At 34.3% G+C, this 14,937-nt stretch overlaps 1 protein-coding gene across 8 annotated transcripts in view; it reads left to right on the forward strand.

The window, feature by feature from the left end:
• The window catches only part of SCN3A (sodium voltage-gated channel alpha subunit 3), a 104,078-nt gene extending 97,473 nt beyond the window's left edge, over positions 1-6,605 (forward strand). For 7 of the 8 annotated variants that reach the window (XM_033112585.1, XM_033112588.1, XM_033112582.1 and 4 more), the window contains 5 exons: positions 118-171; positions 997-1,134; positions 2,167-2,271; positions 3,523-3,793; positions 4,436-6,605. In XM_033112585.1, the coding sequence (XP_032968476.1) occupies positions 118-171; positions 997-1,134; positions 2,167-2,271; positions 3,523-3,793; positions 4,436-5,631 (1,764 nt within the window). In that variant the 3' untranslated portion in view covers positions 5,632-6,605. The remainder of the gene's footprint in view (positions 1-117; positions 172-996; positions 1,135-2,166; positions 2,272-3,522; positions 3,794-4,435) is intronic. The other variant, XM_033112589.1, reaches the window with a different exon arrangement.
• Positions 6,606-14,937: the final 8,332 nt, after the last annotated feature.

The raw sequence follows: 14,937 nt of genomic DNA on the forward strand, positions 1-14,937 counted from the left end.
AAATTTTATAATATTGTACAAAAGTCATTTGTACCGGCACTATCAGATTTTCATATAGTCAAATGCATATTCATGGAGTAGGTTTTTATGCAGAATTCAAAAATATGTTGTTTACAGGCCACATTTAAAGGCTGGATGGACATTATGTATGCAGCTGTTGATTCACGAGATGTAAGTATCACTCAAACACTATTTATAGCTACTAGATTTTCCATAGTGAACATTTGAGATTATTTAATTGAAAGGCACAGAATTTTATATTAGATGTAATCAGAACATTAACTATTGTATGTAGAAATTATTTTTTAAGACAATATACTTCATTATAGATGATTTTTTTGGTTAACATGTCTAATATGTATATTACAAAGATATCTAACTGCATGGATCAGAAGACACAAGATTGGCCCCGCAAATGAGACTCTGAAGATTGGGAAAGTTGCTCAGTGGAGAAGTAACTTGTCTCTCTCCCTATCCCTAGAGAGTAAGATAAGCCAGGGTCTGTGAAGCTTCCAAAAATACCATGATAAAGCAAGCAAGTTTCAGTGAAACTCAATTTTAAAAATAGGAATAAAAATAATTCCTCAGAACATAACTGTTTATGCTGAATTTTCCTCCTAGAAGTCCATGTTCTGTTATTATCTCCAAGAGCTAGCATTCCCAAACCCAAACTGAAAATATCACAAAAAAGTATAAAAAGAAAGTATAATAAGACTAAGAAAAGGCTCAAAATATTTGCCATGTTTATACCACTGTGATTTACTCTAAAGAAAATGTACAGGTAAGCCACAAAGGGAGAACAGATGCAAGCAATTATAAAAATTACAAACTTTCACTATACTACATCATACTAATTTGAGAAAAGAATTGTTTTTGCAGAACACAATCTCAAGGCAAAAATAGATCTATATTAAGTAACAACACTTACACAAACTGCTAATTTAGTTCAAGTATTTATTGTGTTTTAAAATATTTAATATTTTCCATATTATTTAGGTTAAACTTCAGCCTGTATATGAAGAAAATCTGTATATGTATTTATACTTTGTCATCTTTATCATCTTTGGGTCATTCTTCACTCTGAATCTATTCATTGGTGTCATCATAGATAACTTCAACCAACAGAAAAAGAAGATAAGTATTCCTCAGCTCTAACTTTTCTCCATTTTGAGGTTCTCTCTGTTATATACCCAGGTAACCAGGATACTTGCAGTCATGACAGACTTAGATCATTTTGATGTTCTTTTCCATTTACAATATGATTAACTCGGTGCAGAGGATTCCACCCTCTGTATTGAATGGCACCTCTCCAGGTTCATCCTCCATAGATCTGCTACAGTGTTTTTGTCACCCAAAAATGTGTCCTATACTTCAAAACATCCAATGGGCCTCCAATGCTTAATGCTTGTTTACAGAACCTCTCAGGAATTATTTCCACCCAATTTCCCAGCTTCATCTTCTCCCAAACCCCATTTTCTACGTCTGTCCCCCTACTGCTCAGTCACCACCCACCCACCATCAACACTATCTCTTGCTACATACACAGCTACATGGATATTCTGTCCTTTTCTGAACAAGCCATGTTCTTGTACCTCCATGATTTTACATAGGATAGTTTCTCTTCCTGGAATCCTTTGCTTAGCAAGCCCTTACTCTCCTTTAAGGTCTAGCTTAAGGGGACTCTCGTATATAAAGCCCATTTCTGAGTCTTGGAATTTATGGATATCTCTGCCGTACCTGTAGTGCTTTTTAAATTTTTTTCATATGGACACTGTCATATATCTATGTAAATCTGATACCAGCACACACAGGAAGAGCTCAAAAAATGTTAAATAAAAAATTAAAACTGTCAGCAGTGAAACAGACTAAGAAAACATTTTGTCTTTCACGAAAATATATTTGAGAACTCTGATCCTCCTTCTCAATACAATATAATCAAATTAAGACCCTATGCTAATCACAGTTTTATGTGGTTATGGGTTTTCCACAATATTAAAGTACTCAGAATTTCACATAAATGGGAAAAGCAGGATAAATATATATGAAGCAGCGTGATATCCATTTAAATACTGAGAAAGAACTAAAGGAAAGACTCAGAAATATTTTTGTATAAGTGCTGTTGTAGCACATGTTGGGATTGTAACCAGTTTTATACTATGTCTTTACTTTGGAGGTCAAGATATCTTTATGACAGAGGAACAGAAAAAATATTACAATGCAATGAAGAAACTTGGATCCAAGAAACCGCAGAAACCCATACCTCGGCCAGCAGTAAGAATGACTATTTAACATTCCAAAGCCTTATTTCCATATGATGAAACTGGGCAGTGCTCTGATCAGAACACATTGGGTGATAATACCAATACGTAATATGCCCTAATTGTGACGTCCATATTTTGTAAGACAATTCACAACTGCTACATTCAATCAGAATTACTAAGTTCTTTAAAAAGGGGCAATGTTCCTTCCAGTTTGTCAGTTCAAAGCTTCCAACTCAGGGTTCTCGATAACTCTTTCTGAAGCAGGCTTCATGCTCGTGCTGCCACCCTACTGCAGCCAACATTTTACCCAGCTCCTGCTCCTCTGATCGTATTATAAGGCACCCTCTTGTCCTTTGACGAAGATGGAGTTTTCCAGATTTCCCATCCCATCCCATACCCATGGCCTCCTTCTCTGCTGGTTGTTCTCTTTATTTTTATGACTAGATAATAAACTTAGAAAGGAGAAGGGTACCCTCAAAATAGTCTGTTTCACTACATACGCAAAAAAGAAAAAGACTTATTCAGAATGCATACTCTGTAGAGCTTCCTAATAGGAAGGTACAATAATGTATTATGCTCAGAGAGCTTATACTCTAACTCATCTACTCTCTGAGATGAGTAAGAAATAAGGAAACTGAGGCCCAAAGAAGGTACGTATCATACAAAGTCACAAAGCCTGTAATTGTTAGAACTGGGACACAACCAGGTCTCATGAATCCTATAAATGATTTTACTTTACCATGTTTTTAAGAACAGTTGGAGCTGAGTAAGCTATTCAAAATGGCATGAACCTGCTTTACTTGGGTCACTTAAACATTATAGTTACAAGACGTAGAATTAAATAGAAAATGACTGATATTTTGAGGGAGGGAGAGATGGGAAGAAGATACTATCAAAGTCCTAAAGTATGGATAAATGGGGTATTCATCCATCTAAAAGTCTGTCTATACTAACCTAGTTAGTAAATGTTCATTATTAGTTGTCATTTTTATAAACGTTATCATAGTAATTAAAATCAAACAAAGCCCATACACATTATCAGCCAATTGCTACTAATTATGCTTTGTTCTTGTCATGTGACTTTTTTCATTTTTTTTCTCTTTTTTCAACATGAAGCAAAATGGAGCACAAAGAATTGTTTGGGGTAATGTGAGAAGGGTGTACATCTCACAGCCATGTGTGGAAGAACTTCTGCAATTTTACTGGATTGCTGTCTACGAACTCTGCATATGAAACTTCTCTGTCCTCTCTCTTTGTCTAGAACAAGTTCCAAGGCATGGTCTTTGATTTTGTAACCAGACAAGTCTTTGATATCAGCATTATGATCCTCATCTGCCTCAACATGGTCACCATGATGGTGGAAACTGACGACCAGAGCAAATATATGACTCTAGTTTTATCCCGGATCAACCTTGTGTTCATTGTCCTGTTTACTGGAGAATTTGTGCTAAAGCTCATCTCCCTCAGATACTACTACTTCACCATAGGCTGGAACATCTTTGATTTTGTGGTGGTGATTCTCTCCATTGTAGGTAAGAACACCCTTAATTACAGAGAGGTGCAGTTGGAAGTCCCCCAAGGCCTGACAGCTCTGTAACATGGAAATCAGATCTGAGAATTGTAATGCGTGTACACCTAAAGTTGAACACTCTTGTTCATTTTCCTCTATCTGAAGAATGTTTGTATTCAAAAATAGAAAACAATATATATGGAGATTTCACAAATAGCCTTTGTTTGGAATTGGCCCATTTCATATGTGAGGATAACTATTCATAGAAATTGGGTATGTATAATCTTAAATTGCCATACCCTATCTGCGATTATTTAATTTGTTGGATTTGTAAAAATCCACATTGGTTTATGATATTACACCAGAATTGTATAAAACTTTATCATCTTTAATTGCTGAATTAAGGAGTAGATCTAAAAACAGAGGGTGCCAAAAAAAATGTATATACATTTTAAGAAAGGAAAAAACTGTATTAAAATTGTAATACTCAATATATACCAACAACAAAAGATGAATACAAGTCATATGTATACATTCTTTTGGCACCCCCGGTATTTAGCCAAGGTTTATACTCAACAAATTTGTTGTTTTCATAGACCTTGCAAAGATAAAGTATTCATATAAGTATATTAACTGTTTTGCTATTTTCTATATTTTTCCACAGGCATGTTTCTGGCTGAGCTGATAGAAAAATATTTTGTGTCCCCTACCTTGTTCCGAGTGATCCGTCTGGCCAGGATTGGCCGAATCCTACGTCTGATCAAAGGGGCCAAGGGGATCCGCACGCTGCTCTTTGCGCTGATGATGTCCCTTCCTGCATTGTTTAACATCGGCCTCCTGCTCTTCCTGGTCATGTTCATCTATGCCATCTTTGGAATGTCCAACTTCGCCTACGTTAAAAAGGAAGCTGGAATTGATGACATGTTCAACTTCGAAACCTTTGGCAACAGCATGATCTGCCTGTTCCAGATTACCACCTCCGCTGGCTGGGATGGTTTATTGTCACCTATTCTCAACAGTGCACCACCTGACTGTGACCCTGACACAATTCACCCTGGAAGCTCAGTTAAAGGAGACTGTGGGAACCCATCTGTTGGGATTTTCTTTTTTGTCAGTTACATCATCATATCATTTCTGGTTGTGGTGAACATGTACATCGCCGTCATCCTGGAGAACTTCAGTGTTGCTACTGAAGAAAGTGCAGAGCCCCTGAGTGAGGATGACTTTGAGATGTTCTACGAGGTTTGGGAGAAGTTTGATCCCGATGCCACCCAGTTTATAGAGTTCTCCAAGCTCTCTGATTTTGCAGCTGCCCTGGATCCTCCTCTTCTCATAGCAAAACCAAACAAAGTCCAGCTCATCGCCATGGATCTGCCCATGGTCAGTGGGGACCGGATCCACTGCCTCGATATTTTATTTGCCTTTACAAAGCGTGTTTTGGGTGAGAGTGGAGAGATGGATGCGCTTCGAATACAGATGGAAGACAGGTTCATGGCATCGAACCCCTCCAAGGTCTCCTATGAGCCCATCACAACCACTTTGAAACGCAAACAAGAGGAGGTGTCAGCTGCTATCATTCAGCGTAATTTCAGATGTTATCTTTTAAGGCAAAGGTTAAAAAATGTATCAAGTATATATAATAAAGAGGCAGTCAAAGGGAGGGTTGACTTACCTATAAAAGAAGAGATGATTATTGACAAATTAAATGGAAACTCCACCCCAGAAAAAACAGATGGAAGTTCCTCTACCACCTCTCCTCCTTCCTATGATAGTGTAACAAAGCCAGACAAAGAAAAGTTTGAGAAAGACAAACCAGAAAAAGAAAGCAAAGGGAAAGAGGTCAGGGAAAATCAAAAGTGAAAAGAAAATAATTATCTTTGTGATCAACTGTTTACAGCCAACGAAGGTAAAGTCTACATGTCAACTGGACTTCCAGAGGTCTATGCCAAACTGACTGTTTTAACAAATATTCATGGTCAGTGCCTATAACAAGACAGTGACCTCTCTGTCACTACAACTCTGTGAGTCAGGGTATAAACATCGACAAAATGTTGCTGTTTTCATTACCCGCTGACACTGCTGAGGAGAAACACAACAACTATCTAGACTGTAGGGATAGTTGTGCAAAGTGATTGTTGTAACTACACCAAACACCTTTAGTACAGTACTTGCATCCATTCTATTTTTAACTTCCATATCCGCCATATTTTTACAAAATTTCTTCTAGTAGACTTCCCTGGTCACTAATTCATAGTTTATTCATAATATTATGTCACTATTTTTGTAAATGACATTTAAGTTGAGAAAAAAAGGATATAAGAGCCCTGTATTCCTACTCCAAAAGTTTCTCAAATAATCAAGACAAAAATGTTTTGTCTGAGAGATAAATTTTTTTTCTCAAAACCTGAAAAAGATGCTAATGTCAACAATTTCAGGTACTTCCATTTTCTAGATGACTTTAATTTTGAAAGTGTTTTAGTCTGTTTTGTTTGTTTATATCTGAACAGTTATGTGCCTGTAAAGTTTCCTCTAATTTTTAAAGGATTATTTTTATGCAAAGTATTCAGTTTCAGCAAGTGCAAATTTTATTCCAAGTTCCAGAGCTCTATATTTAATTTTGGTTAAATGCTTTCCAAAAAAAGTAATCTAATAAATCTGTTCTAGAAAGTATATCTGAAGTATCTCTTTAGAATAGTTGTTCTACTTTCTGCTGCAGTATTGCTTTGCCATCTTCTGCTCTTAGCAAAGCTGACACTTTATGTCAATTAAACACCCTCTGTTATGTAAATAGTTATTTTATCCTGTGGTGCATTTTAAGGCATATATATATATATATATATATATATATATATATATATGGCCTGATAAACAACTTCTATTAAATCAAATATGTACCACAGTGTATGTGTTTTTTGCGAGCTTCCAACAGGGATGTATCCTGTACCATTCATTAAACATCAGTAGCTTGAGTCTATCACTAATGCATGTTAATATTGCCTATGCTGCTCTATTTTACTCAATCCATTCTTCATAAGTCTTGTTTAGAAGTCACATGTTGGTGGTAGAGTGAATTCAACAAGCTTTCTGTCTAGTATGTCAAACAGAATAACTTGCAGTTATTTAAAAGCACTTTTACTTCTGCATATTTAATTTGAGTATCGTATGATGTTTCTCTAGATTTCAAGGATATACACTGTGTACTGCCTGTTGTCAAAACCTATACTTCATATTTTGCTAAAAATATGTCCAAAACTTGTTTAAATATAAATAATGTAAAAATATGATCAATTTTATTTGTTGCATTTTGTACATAAGAAAATTATTTTCAGGTTGATGACATGGCAATTTATTTTACTTTATGCTTTTGCTTTTTATTTTTAATCACAACTCCAAACTTTTGAATCCATAAGACTTTTCAATGGATAATTTCCTAAAATAAAAGTTAGACACTGGGTTTTGTGGATTTCTTTGTTATATTTTCTACCATGTCAACAGGAGATACATTGGTCAAAAACTCAAACCTAGATAATTTTCTACCAACTATGGTTGCCTCAATATAACCCTTTATTCATGGAAGGTTTTTTTCTTTTTACTCAACTTTTGTAGTACTTGCTTATGCAGACTAGTCTTATTTTTTTAATTCCTGCTGCACTAAAGCTACTAGAGATAAAATATGGGTTCTGTCCTTTCTATCCATGAACAAAATGGCAAAGTGTGCAATTACCTAACATGATATAATTTTTTTGTTTTTTGCACAAACCAAAAATTAAATGTTGATTCATTTTACAAAACTATTTACTTGTAGTGTATTGATGAATTGCATGCAGGGAATTGCTATTACTGAAAAGAATGGTGAGTTAACATCATTATTGAGCCAAAAGAATAAATATTTCATTTTTTATTGTATTTAATTTCTTGGCCTCTGGTTTTTTTATTGTTGGAAGTTTAAAAACATATATAATTATTGAAACCTGTACTTGATCTGACATTTCTATACATAAAAGTTCATATGCATTTTATAATAAAGAAGTGCATGATTCACTAAGCAGTACTACAGAATAAAGGCTATTAAAAACAGTGTTGTGAACTTTTGTGTGTGCAAAGGATCACACCCACCTAGTCCAACTTGCAGGTCCAATAACAATAATAGCTATCTACAATTATTATCAATTTAAATTAATTACCTTGGCTATTAGCACTTGAATCTCAACTCCTCTCAATGTGATTGATACTATCTCCAAATTTCTTGATAGTTAATAAATATTATATACTTTGTTATTTAAATGAATCTTATGAACTCCTATTTACAGATAAAGTATCAATGATGTAGAGATTGAGGATTTATATGAATTTTTTTCAGGGTCCCTTGGATTTATGTCAGGTCAAAACGAAACATTTATTCTCAGTGGGAAACTCCAGTTGCAATGCATATTTTTTTGAAGATGAATTGCATCTAAACATGCATTTCATATTACCCCAACATAAGTGATATAAGGTGACTTAATTGGAATTAATTGGCTTCTTTCTGCTCAAGCCAATTTTCAGATCTTGCCAATACCACAGAGAAGTCAAGAACTAATTTGCAAAATCCTTAGCCTTTTAATGTATACTATTATGTAATCATTAGTTAAGCAATCTATTAATTGATGTGCATTATATCTAAATGATCATCTTCCAAAATAGTCAGAACAGTCAAGATACTTTTTAAAACGTTCCTCAGATAATTTTAAATAGACAGAAACACAACATTTGGCCTTGAGTTTAGCCCCATTAAAAGCCTTCTTGTCCTCAAAATTTTATGCCACAAAGTTGAAGGATGCTTTAAGTAACTGAAAAGATGGCTATTATTTCTTCATTTTTCTTCTGTGTGATCTTACAGATTTCTAAAAGACAATACATGATATATAACAGAAGAGATTAAAAAAGTAAATTATTAATAATTTCTAAAACTGTCTCAAACCCCAAGTTACTTACTTCCTGGTATACTAATTAACATTTGCCACAAAACTTGAAGAAGTTGGGCTAAAGTTTTGTATTCCCTAGAAGACTGTTTTTATCACAAATGAATCAAAAATGTACATCATTCTCTTACCTTATAATAATATCTAATATGTTTTATTCTTTTCACAAGGAAAAGAATTAAAAATTTCATGCATCTAAACATTTGTTGTTACTCCTAAGGGTCCTTTTGGTGGCAGTGTTTCTCCTCTCCTTTTCTCACCAGAATCTCTCTGTCCTCTGTAATACTGCTATCCTGTTTCCCCGAAAATAAGACCTAGCTGGACAATCAGCTCTAATGCATCTTTTGGAGCAAAAATTAATATAAGTCCCGGTATTATTATATATATGATATATGATGTATGATATGATATGATATGATATGATATGATATGATATGATATATTAAAGACCGGTCTTAATTTACTATATTATAAGACCGGGTCTTATATTAATTTTTGCTCCAAAAGATGCATTAGAGCTGATTGTCCGGCTAGGTCTTATTTTCAGGGAAACACAGCAGTTAACATACTGAAGTACATATCTGAAACCTTCTAAACCTGACAATCAATTTCCTCTTATCATGAAGTAAAAAAAAAAAAAAAATAGAAATGCTCTGAATAATCAGCCCTCACATATTCCACTACTATCATCTGCCATTTGGCCACCACTCCACAACTCATGCTCCTTCTTCCCCCACAGAATCACATAATTGCCAATTACACAATGTTTTGATATTTCTCCTGTCTTGGCACATGCTACTCTCTTTGCCTTAAGTGTTCTTCCCTCTCCTTTTTTCTCTGGTAAATCATTGCTCATTTTTTAAGAACAGGCTCAAATATCATCATCTATAAGAAGCTGCCTCAGATTTCCCCAAATAGAGTATATTATTTCCCCTCAGACTTCCTATGATGATGTGTATTATACCACGCTATATTACATCCTTCGCATTCATCTCTTCTAAAATACTGTAGTACATCCAAGGTATGGGACACATCTCATTAATTTTCTTTTTAACCCTTCTTTCTTTTGTCAGCAATGAGAGGCAGAGCATCAGTGACTATCAGTATTCAGATATATTGCTAGAATTGATTCTTGTAGGAACACACAAAAATATTTAAGTGCCAAACAATACAAGTAATTTTTTTTCAGACCTTACTGAGAATGACTCTCAAATTTGTTAGCATCTAAATTCAGATAATCCACCTCTATAATCAGTTGAAAATATACAAATACTGTATACCTTGTTAACTGATGTACAATTAATGTCTATGTTCTAACAAAAATTACTGAAACAAAAACTTCATTTCATTAATTCTATGAGAGAAACAATAGTTTATCCTCAATTAGAAATATGTCGCATGAATAAAAAAAGCTTTTTTAAAATTTCAGTATCTTAATCATATAGATATATTCTTCACTTTTGGTAATTCATGAGTACACTGTAGTGTGATAGCTTTTGGATTTTGTTAATGAATATATATTTCATCATGTAATGAGACAACTATCCTAAAATCTTCCTATCATAAAATATCTAAGAACAGAATAAACTATTTTAAAAGACCATTTTAATGTATGGTTGGGCTTAAAAGAAAGCAAGGGCAATTCCCTAGGGCTGACAGAAAAAGGTAAGTGAGCACTGAACTCAGAGACAGCTCTTTGGGCTTCTATGGATCCTAGTGACTTATACCATAGCTTGATTTCAATTGTCTGCATACAGGGAATAGAAGAGAAATATTTGGATCCAATAAGAGTTGGAGATTCTAAATAAATTTAAGACCCACAAAAAGCTACACACTTAATGAAAACATTTTTAAAAACCAACCTTGCAAAAGCAGATAGAAAGGCAACTTGGCAAGCAAACTTCTGTCTTCTCTTAGCTCTGGATTTATAGAAATACTCTCTCCTGAGATTCAGACCCCTTAGGCCCAGAATTCACCTGGATTTATGGCCCAAATGTATACTACCTGCTTAGTACTGGAAGTCAAAATACTGCAAGCCAAAATTTCAATTAAAGCAGATACAAGTTGCTAGTGGTTCTAGGCTCCTGGTAGAAATTTACTGCAATCCTTTCTGAAAGACCACACCTCAGTCCAGACCTCACATATCCCACAAATAAAGTCCAAGAAACATGAACTCACAATAAGAGAAATAACAAAGTAACCAATGAGAAAACAAAGCTACAGAGCAAGAGGAGAACATATCAACAGTCTTAAGATATAGGATATGAGCATGTTTAATAGTATTAAAACATAAAAAAGAAATTAAAATATGAATAATGAGTAAGAGACAAACTATGTGACACACTTGGAGAATATTATGCCTTTTCTAGAAATAAAGAATATAATAATTGAAATTAAAACAAAATGGAAGACTTAAATAGCAGGTTACATGGAAATGAAGAGAGAAATAGTGAATTAACATCTGAAAAAATTACACACAAAACAGCAGATACAAAGATGTGAAATACATGAAAAACGTTAAGAGAAATTAAGCACATTGTGAGAAGAAATTGGAATTCCATAATTAGAATTCCAAAAGGAAAATTAAAATATATCCTATGACTGCTTACATAATGACTAAGAATTTTCCATTATTGATAATGGACATAAATCTTAACATTCAGGAATCACAAAAAAATCCTAATTAAGGTAAATAAAAGAAAGCCCTGCTCAGGCACAAGTTAATAAATTTCAGAACAATAAAGTCCTAAAAAAAATCTTAAAAGTAAATAGAAAAGAAATACAAACTAAACAGAACAATTTGAATATAACAGTAATTACAGAAATATTATAAAAATGTTAAATAGATAGTCTACATACAGAAAAACTCTCTTTAATAAAGAGGAAATTAAAACATTTTCAGATAAACAAAAAATATATTTTATTACCAATATAAACTCACAAAAGAAATATCTGAAATACATATACTTCATGAAGAAGAAAAATTATTTCATCAGAAATCTCTAAAATGCAGAAAGGAATGTTCAGACAAAAAAGAAAAAAATACTTGTAAATCTATAACAGGATAAAGTTAAAAAACAGTAATGGCAAAAAGCAATAATAATTTTTACTTCTGTTGTTAAAACAAATAGAGCTAAAAGAGTAAAATATTTTCATGCAAGCTGTGAAAGATGTTGATAGAGTTCAAGAATTGCAAGGTCTCTGTCTTATTCAGGAGGATGATAAAGATATTAAACTGCTGAAAATGTTTACTAAAATGTCAAAGATATACATGGAAAAAAATTGAATAAAAATGTTAAAACTAGCACAAGAGGAAAATGAAATAACAATATTAAATACACTCAAATGCACGAGAAGAACATGTGATATAGGAAAAATAAGATAAATAAAAAGTACAAAATAACCTGGTGGAAATGAACAATAATCAGAATATAATGAGCGGGCATAAAAACCTAAAAGGCCATGTAATCATTGATTATAATTAAAAGCTTCACCTATTGGACACATAAAGAACTCTGCAGCAACATTTGAAAAACTCTCATGATTTTTTTTCAAATGCACGTCACAGTTATTAAAATGCATTAAATAACGGACCAAAAAGAAAGTGTCAAAAAATTTCAAAGAATTGATATCATACAGACCACACCATGGTGTCTGATTTGAATGCAATTAAATTAAAAATATCTTTTTGGAATATATTTCGAGTCCTAGTTCTAAATGAGGATAAAGACAAAGAGCTTTAGTTCCTGAGGGGACTGACTTTATTTGGAACAGAAAGTATAGAACTCCATATCCAAAGGTGTTATCGAAAACCAAAGAGATATTCGTGGACTTTAAGAGGTGGCTAGTAGTTCCACATTACAATCAAAACAACAGAGCAGCCCGAAATGTAATGGCGTGAACCAAGGAAAGAGAAGCCAAAAACAGCCCTCTTAAGGTCATAGCCAATTCAGTGGGTCAAGAAGGTTGTACACGCATTACGCGTCATTCACTCAAGAGTAATCAGAACAAGACATGGGGCAGGCAAGAAAGCACTCCCCAGAGGCACACAAACCCATCTTACAGGACAGCATACGGCTCACTTGCATAAGAGGCTTAAATGCAACTCGGACCAAACACTGACTGAACGACAAACTATTCTAACCCAAGCGTGACTATTAGGAGGCCAGAACTAAAAATAAATTCAGATTCATCTCCAGCAAGCTGAGAGATATTGTCCTTGTGCAATGTTATACTCCCTTAGATGCAGAGAGAATTCAAAGCTACTAGTCCCTGGTTGAACAAAGGGTCCAAAACCCAAACTCCCCGAACTGTGATAATGGCCTCCAAGCCACACACAAACACACACACATCTAATGGCAAAGAGTAAAAATCTAACTGGATAAGGGGGCTTAAGCACAATCTTTGACCGGTAAGTGGCTAATGCTGACCCAAGGACAACACTAAGGCATCTAAGGCTAAGAGAGAAAAATAAAGGAAAACAATCTGAGTAGGGAAATCAGAGTTGAACACTGTAGAGAAAATAGAATACAAAATTAGTTCAGCCAAATCACTAAACAAATAAAAAAACACCAAGCAAACTAGCAAACAATAACAACAATAATCTTGGAGTGTAGGCAGGATCAGAAATTCTAGAGTTGAAAAACAATAGCTACAGTAAAAACTTCTTTGGAGGGATCCGGCAGTGGATTTGACCTGGCCGAACAAAAGGTAGCAAAATTGAAGACAGATTGATAGAGATTACACAATTTTAAGAAGAGAGAGAGAAATAAAATGAAAAATACACAACCTCAGAAAAATGTGAGACACCATAAAACACACCAACATCTGTATAATGGCAGTGCCAAAAGGAGAGAAAGAAAGAACTTTTGAAGAAATAATGGCAAAAAACTTTCCAAATTTGATCAAAAACAGTAATCTACATATACAAGAAGACAAGTGTTGGCGAGCCTATGGAAAAATTGGAATTCTTGTACATTGTTGGCAGGAATGCAAAATGGTGTAGCTGTGAAGGAAAACAGTATGAAGGTTCCTCAAAAAATTAAAAAACAGAACTTCATAAAATCCGTCAATCCCACTTCTGGTTATTTATCCAAAAAATTGAAGTCAGGATCTCAAAGAGATACTATCACTTCCATTTTCATCATAGCACTCTTCAAAATAGTCAAGATGTGGAAACAACCTAAAAGTCCATCTGTGATGAATGAATAAAGAAAATGTGGTATATACATACAAAGGAATACTATGCAGGAAATAAGTTCTGCAATTTGAGGCAACATGAATGTACCTTAAGGACATTATGCTAGGTGGAATAAGCCAATCACAAAAAGACAAATACTGCATAATAACACTTAGACCAGATATCTAAAATAGTCAAATTTATAGATTCAAAGATTGGAATGGTGGTTGCCAGGGGAAATAGAAGTTACTAATCAATAGGCATAAAGTTTGGGTTAAACAAGATAAATAAGCTCTAGAGATCTGCTGTGCAGCATTGTTCCTATAGTCAACAATGACATATTGTACACTTAAAAATTGTTAAGATGGTATATCTCATGTTAAATGTTCTTACGATAAAATAAAATTTAAAAAAATAAATTAAGTCTTGTTGGGATTTTATAGATGACATACCGTGTTTTTCCACATGTGTTGGAAAACAATGTCTATTCTGCACCTGTGAGCTACAGCGATCTATATATTTATTATTTAACCATTTCTTTATTTACTATTTTTCCCTGCTTATTCTATCAGTCATTGAGAAAAACATGTTTAAATCTCATATGTAATTGTGGATTTGTCTATTTCTCCTTTAAATTTAGTCAAGTTTCGCCCACAGTCACCTGGCCTAGGCCTCAGAGAAGCCAAAAGAGATCAAGAAGGTGGATGACCTGCAGAAGAAGCTGGACCCCAGCAATGTGGAACTGCTCACCGACCTGGTCCAGGATCCACAGAAGATTAAAAAGCTAGAGGAGTTTAAGGCCCCAGTATTGCCCTAGCTGCTCCCGAAAGATGAACAGCAGCAGCACAATTTAGCATTTTACTTGGGGTCATGTGTGACCCTCGGAGCATAAAATAATATGGCGGCTGCTTCCATTCTGCTTAGCAGCTGGGCTAAATCAAAGCCATAGGGGTACAGGAATTCTGTAAATGTATTTCCAACTTATCTAAATTCATTCCACATAGGTCACCACCCCAGGTTAAGGAG

Source organism: Rhinolophus ferrumequinum, chromosome 8, assembly GCF_004115265.2.
Source record: "Rhinolophus ferrumequinum isolate MPI-CBG mRhiFer1 chromosome 8, mRhiFer1_v1.p, whole genome shotgun sequence".
Lineage (NCBI taxonomy): Eukaryota > Metazoa > Chordata > Mammalia > Chiroptera > Rhinolophidae > Rhinolophus > Rhinolophus ferrumequinum.